General features: G+C 58.3%; 1 protein-coding gene across 1 annotated transcript; it reads left to right on the top strand.

The window, feature by feature from the left end:
• The first annotated feature begins 1892 nt into the window (after positions 1–1892).
• Positions 1893–5462, top strand: FZD8 (frizzled class receptor 8). The gene has a single exon (XM_025000994.2). The coding sequence runs from the start codon at positions 2642–2644 to the stop codon at positions 4712–4714; it is 2073 nt and encodes a 690-aa protein (XP_024856762.1). The 5' UTR covers positions 1893–2641; the 3' UTR covers positions 4715–5462.
• Positions 5463–6821: the final 1359 nt, after the last annotated feature.

The following is a 6821-nucleotide window of genomic DNA, read 5'->3' as shown; positions in this document are numbered from 1 at the left end:
GACCAAGTAACATTTGAGTCTTTGCATTTTTGAAAACTCGAGACCATTTTCTGCTGAATCAGCCAATCTTTCTGAAGCCTCAGAATTTCTGATTCCTATGCAGTTTAGTTTTTCTAAAACAAAAAAATGCGAAGGAAGTGTTTTGTTTTGGTATAATAAAGAGGTTCTAAATAGACCAGTTTAAAAGAAAAAAGACAATGGGGGTATGAGTACAGCCTAGTGGCTCTGCCTAGAATTCTTGGTGAAAATACTGAACTTGCCAAAAATTAGGGGTGGGGCTGGGGTGCGGGGAAGGGAGGGGGCGGTTGGGAGATTATATCTTTGTAATTAGAATGCGGTAGCTAAACTAAGCTAGAGAGAACAGGAGAGACATAGGGTCCTGCCATATACAGATGCTGCTAGTTATTTTTGTTTCACGACAAGAGTTGTTTGTAAACAGATAATTACCAATTACCACCACCACCGCATCCTCCTCCCTTCGCCCCCAACCCAATAAAAAAGGCCTGGCCTCAAACGAGCTTTTAGTTCTACCTCTCTTTCGTCCCCATATCCTCAATAACTTTAGTTTTCTAGCCGGAGAGGGAGAAGGGAGAGGCGAGAGGAAAAGGAGAGAGAGAGACAGACGTCTGCTGCCACCCTCCTGGCTAACTGAAATGCTTGTTCCCGAGATTACAGTAATTACAGCCCCAGCGTGAGTTCCATACAAGCGCTAAATGAAACAGCACATCAATTAAAAAATAAACACTCCATTCTCGGAGAAAGACAACCCCCTGGGACGTCCTAACAAGCGTAAATGAACCTGCCAGGCCGCCCGCCCCTCGGGCCCCTCCCTGTCTAAGGTGGCTACGAGCTGGCGAGGGCCTCGCTCGTTGGCCGCGTCCCCAGCCGCTCGGCCCCGGGAACACCGCGGAGACGTGTCCGCGCGTCCGCGCCAGAGCCCGGCGCCGCCTCCCACCGGGAGGAGGAGGCTCTGGCAAAAACATGTCAACTTTGGAGAGACGCACATACGTTCCAAAAGCGCGAGGCTAAGAGGGAGAATCCAGCCAGAGTTTCCAGTCTGTCCTATAAGTTTTTCTTTCTCCCTTTCTAATTTTCTTTTTTAAAGAAGAAAGGGAATTATATCTCTTAAGGGAGCGCTTTATATATGTCCGGATGCTTTATATGTCTTATCTAGCCTAATTAGCAGAACCCCCTTTGAGATCTGAACCCCACTCTCCAGGTAAGGAAACTGACGCTGCCTCACGTCCCTCAGCTGAGGCAGGAGGAGACCCCTTTCTTCCCGCCCGCCCGGGTGCCCACGCCTCTCGTGCCCGCGCCTTTCGGCTCCCGGGTACCTCCTCCCCGGCTGCCCCCTGTCCAGCCCCACCATCTAGAATGAACTGCAGTCATTCCACTCCTTCCACATCGCCAAGCCTCCAAGACCATCGTTCTGACAATCCCAAGAAGGGCACCGCTTCCCCGTTCCCCCGCAAAGCCCGCGCGCACGCGCCAGCTGGCTGAGGGGCGAGGGGTCCCCTCGCCAGCAGGTTGCCAACATTCGGGGAGCATAGGAGGTAGGGGCTTGACTAGTTCGAAACTGGCCTCTGAAAGCGCGCACTGCATAAAGAACCCCCCAGTTCCCAAGAGCAGACTCGGGGTGAAGGAACCCCGACCTCAGCCCCACAGAGCGCAGAGGGGACGATCGTGGCAAAACCCGTCTCTGCAGTCAACCCCAAGGTTATCCAAACTCCAGCCGCAGACAGCTCGCACTGCCGTGGGGACAGCCGGGTCCGCCCCAGGAAGGCGGGGCCTGGGGAGCGCGCAGACTCCGCCCCGAGCCCGGGATTGGCGCGCCGGCCGCGGGCGGAGACCGAGTCCGCGCCGTATAAATATTCATGAGCCGGCCGGGGCGTAGCTGGGCCGGAGCGGGAAGTTGGCGAGGGACACTGCTCCCGCCGAGGAGGTGGCGGCGGCGGCGGCGGTGGCGGGGCGCGGGCGCGCCGCTCAGGTGTCTGCTCCGCCTTCCGGCCTGGATTTGCCTCCGTGAGTTCAGCGAGAAGGGGACCATCGACACCTCGCCCCAGTGCCGGCCGGAGCGCGACTTCCACCGGAGGCGGGGCCCGTCATCCCGGCTGCTGACCGACGGACGGACGCCGGGGACTGAGGGCCGTGGCCTCCGTGGAGGCGGGCCCCTAACCCCGGCAGCAGCCGCGCGGCCTTGGGGGCGAGCATGAGCCCTGGGACGCCGAAAGGGGGCTGCAGGGGCTGACCCGGCTCAGAGCGGCCTGGCCCAGCCATCTTGACTGCGCACCGCGGCCCGAGAAGAAACTTGCTGCGCCGCCGCCCTCAGTGCCCGGCAGAGTCACCGGCGCGCGCGGAGAAAGCGACCGAGGGAGGGAGAGATGAGCTGGGGGCCGGCCACTCTGTCCCGCGAGGGCTGAGCCCGGCGGGAGTGAGCGGGGCAGACCCTGGGACCACGGTGCCCTTCGGCGGCCACCCTCGTCTCCCGCAGCTCCGAGAGGACGCATCCCGAGAAGGGACTAGGCTATTGGCAGAACCCCTCCCGAGAGAGGCAGGAGAGAGCCCGGCGCTCTCGCAGGAGCCCCTGGCGCCCCTCCGCGCGCCGCCCGGAGGGCGAAGGCGTGGGGCCGAGGCGCGCAGCATGGAGTGGGGTTACCTGTTGGAAGTGACCTCTTTGCTGGCCGCCCTGGCGCTGCTGCAGCGCTCGAGCGGTGCGGCGGCCGCCTCAGCCAAGGAACTGGCGTGCCAGGAGATCACCGTGCCGCTGTGCAAGGGCATCGGCTACAACTACACCTATATGCCCAACCAGTTCAACCACGACACGCAGGACGAGGCGGGCCTGGAGGTGCACCAGTTCTGGCCGCTGGTGGAGATCCAGTGCTCGCCCGACCTCAAGTTCTTCCTGTGCAGCATGTACACGCCCATCTGCCTAGAGGACTACAAGAAGCCCCTGCCTCCCTGCCGCTCGGTGTGCGAGCGCGCCAAGGCCGGCTGCGCGCCCCTCATGCGCCAGTACGGCTTCGCCTGGCCCGACCGCATGCGCTGCGACCGGCTGCCCGAGCAGGGCAACCCCGACACGCTGTGCATGGACTACAACCGCACCGACCTCACCACGGCCGCGCCCAGCCCGCCGCGCCGCCCGCCGCCGCCGCCCCCCGGTGAGCAGCCGCCCTCCGGCAGCGGCCACGGCCGCCCACCCGGGGCCCGGCCCCCGTCCCGCGGCAGGGGCGGCGGCGGGGACGCGGCTGCGCCCCCTGCGCGCGGCGGCGGCGGCGGCGGTGGCAGCGGCGGGAAGGCGCGGCCCCCTGGCGGCGGCGCGGCGCCCTGCGAGCCGGGATGCCAGTGCCGCGCGCCCATGGTGAGCGTGTCCAGCGAGCGGCACCCTCTCTACAACCGCGTCAAGACGGGCCAGATCGCCAACTGCGCGTTGCCCTGCCACAACCCGTTCTTCAGCCAGGACGAGCGCGCCTTCACCGTCTTCTGGATAGGCCTGTGGTCTGTACTATGCTTCGTGTCCACCTTCGCCACCGTCTCCACCTTCCTCATCGACATGGAGCGCTTCAAGTACCCGGAGCGGCCCATCATATTCCTCTCGGCCTGCTACCTTTTCGTGTCTGTCGGCTACCTGGTGCGCCTGGTGGCGGGCCACGAGAAGGTGGCGTGCAGCGGCGGCGCTGGGGCTGCGGGCGGGGCCGGAGGCGCGGGGGGCGCGGCGGCGGGCGCGGGTGCGGCGGGAGCCGGCGCTGGGGGCCCAGGTGGGCGCGGAGAGTATGAGGAGCTGGGCGCCGTGGAGCAGCACGTGCGCTACGAGACCACCGGCCCGGCGCTGTGCACCGTGGTCTTCCTGCTCGTCTACTTCTTCGGCATGGCCAGCTCCATCTGGTGGGTGATCCTGTCGCTCACGTGGTTCCTGGCGGCGGGCATGAAATGGGGCAACGAGGCCATCGCCGGCTACTCGCAGTACTTCCACCTGGCCGCGTGGCTCGTGCCCAGCGTCAAGTCTATCGCCGTGCTGGCGCTCAGCTCGGTGGACGGCGACCCGGTGGCAGGCATCTGCTACGTAGGCAACCAGAGCCTGGACAACTTGCGCGGCTTCGTGCTGGCGCCGCTGGTCATCTACCTCTTCATCGGCACCATGTTCCTGCTGGCCGGCTTCGTGTCGCTCTTCCGCATCCGCTCGGTCATCAAGCAGCAAGGTGGCCCCACCAAGACGCACAAGCTGGAGAAGCTCATGATCCGCCTGGGCCTCTTCACCGTGCTCTACACCGTGCCCGCCGCCGTTGTGGTCGCCTGCCTCTTCTACGAGCAGCACAACCGCCCGCGCTGGGAGGCCACGCACAACTGCCCGTGCCTGCGGGATCTACAGCCCGACCAGGCGCGCCGGCCCGACTACGCGGTCTTCATGCTCAAGTACTTCATGTGCCTGGTAGTGGGCATCACCTCGGGCGTGTGGGTCTGGTCCGGCAAGACGCTCGAGTCGTGGCGCGCGCTGTGCACCCGCTGCTGCTGGGCCAGCAAGGGCGCGGGCGCGGCGGGCGCGGGCGCGGCGGGCGGCGGCCCGGGGGGCGGGGGGCCGGGGGCCGGCGGGGGCGGGGGACCGGGGGCCGGCGGGGCGGGCTCCCTCTACAGCGACGTCAGCACCGGCCTGACGTGGCGATCTGGCACGGCCAGCTCGGTGTCTTATCCAAAGCAGATGCCATTGTCCCAGGTCTGAGCGGAGGGGAGGGTGCGCCTGCGAGGTGTGGGGAGGGGGCGAGGAGACAGAGTGCTGCGGGGGGTGGGGGGCTGGGAGGAGGACACTCGAAGGCAGAGGTTTCCACCCCTTCACCGTGTTGATTGCTATTAGCATCATAATGAACTCTTAATGGTATCCATTAGCTGGGACTCACTTAGAACAAAGTACCTGGCATTGAAGGCTCCCAGACCCACCCCCCTTTCCTCTACCGACGGGCGAGGAGTTTCTCCCGCCAGGCGTTCATTTCTGTTGGCAGGGCAGAGGAGGGTGAGCCCCGCGGCTGCGTTTCCGAGACCCAAGGTTTGGAGCCCTCGCTGGTTGCCATTTGCTGAGCTTGAAGCCAGACCTACAGATTTCACCTGAGGGACCTAAGTTTTCTCCCTCGACTCTGCTACGTAAACTCTTACTCCTAACACGTCCTAGATCTAGGCGGGATGAGCGCGACCTAACGGGATCGCACGGTTTGGGTATTCTTAATGACCAGGCAAATGCCTTAAGTAAACAAACAAGAAATGTCTTAATTATACACCCCAAGTAAATACGGGTTTCTTACATTAGAGGATGTATTTATAAATATAATTATTTGTTAAATTGTAAAAATGTGTAAAATATGTACATACCCAAAGATATACAGTCTGTACATTTTCTGTAAAAAGTTTAGAGGCCACCCCTGTAAGAACAAATATAAGTATTCTATTTTGTCAATAAAATGACTTTTGATAAATGACTTAACCGTCGCCCTCTCCCCCTGCCTCTCCTAGACTGTTACCTTGAACGTGCTTGTGGAGGGCCCCTCCGGAACAGGGACGTTTTCTGGTTTCTCATTATGTACACTGACCTTAGGCATGAAGAAAAATGACCTGTTAAACTCGAGTTCCTAAGTTGTTAGCAGAGTAAATATCACTGTTAAACTGAAATCAAAATTGAGGTTTTTGCACCTTTCCGAAAAGATGGTGTTTTTAATGATAGCTGTTTTCTGATCCATGGATACCACTCACCTTAGTCGATGTAAATGGAACTTTTGCAAGGCACAATTCCACTCTGGCCTTGTTATTTATCTTGTATAATATCACTAAAGGCTTCAAACCCCACACTCATTTCTCGAGTCGTCCGTGATTTTGAAAGCACCTGCTCCTCCAGGACCTAACACACTGCTGAAGGGTAGAGGTTAATGTTTTCAGCCATCGATCACACTGTACAGTGTAAGTCACTCGACAATCCGGTGGTGGAACAGGCGCTCTTTAATGGATTAAACTAACGGGTTAACATCTTAATAACCTTCCAGGCTTGTGTATATCAAATGTGCTTCTTTTCCTAGAGAAAAAAGCTATTGTTCCTCTGTCAAGACTAAGCTAATTTATTTGAGCAGAAGGCTGTTGAATTAGCAGAAGAATGCTTTGGCAATTGTTGAACTTTTTACCTGTCTGCCCAGTGGCTCAGCACATCATTCCTTTAAGAGGAGCCAAATGAATAGGGTTAATCTGTAGGGAACTTGGTCCTTTGAGTTGGAAAAACTTTGATCTTTTCTCCTCTCCAAATGTGCTGTATAGTCTGAAGTTTCTTTCCCTGCGGCCGGCTCCTCTTCGTGCAGACCAATTGGCCACCGCGGAGCCTTAAAGTTCTTCCATGAAAGGGATGTGGGACTTTTACTTTAAAAAGGAGAGAGAGCCAGGGAGAGGAAGACTTGTAACAGTTAGTGAAGACCAGAGGCACAAGTGCCCGCAGCCTTTTAAACAGCTTTTCCCGGCATTGTTAGCCAGCCTGCAGGCAGCTAGGCATGAGTTGAAGCTTTATAGAAAAGGGTTCTGAATGCCCTACAGGTGGTCTGTGCACATAATCCCCCAATTTCAAGCGTTTTCCTTTGCTGGACAATTGCATTACAAAACTCCCTTCTTTTTCGCTCCTAATTGAACCAATGAACTATTATAAACTACAAGTTTTTCTTAAAAAAAAAAAAAAAAAACCTTCAGTGCCTAAATTCTATTGACTGAATTCTGGCAAGTTTTCTGAACCGAACCTTTTCAAACACCGGAAGTAAATGCTTCTTCAACTGACATTTCTCTTTTTCAGATATTTTTATTCCCCA

Source organism: Bos taurus, chromosome 13 (assembly GCF_002263795.3).
Source record: "Bos taurus isolate L1 Dominette 01449 registration number 42190680 breed Hereford chromosome 13, ARS-UCD2.0, whole genome shotgun sequence".
NCBI classification, from domain to species: domain Eukaryota; kingdom Metazoa; phylum Chordata; class Mammalia; order Artiodactyla; family Bovidae; genus Bos; species Bos taurus.
This window is presented reverse-complemented; position numbering and strand designations above follow the sequence as displayed.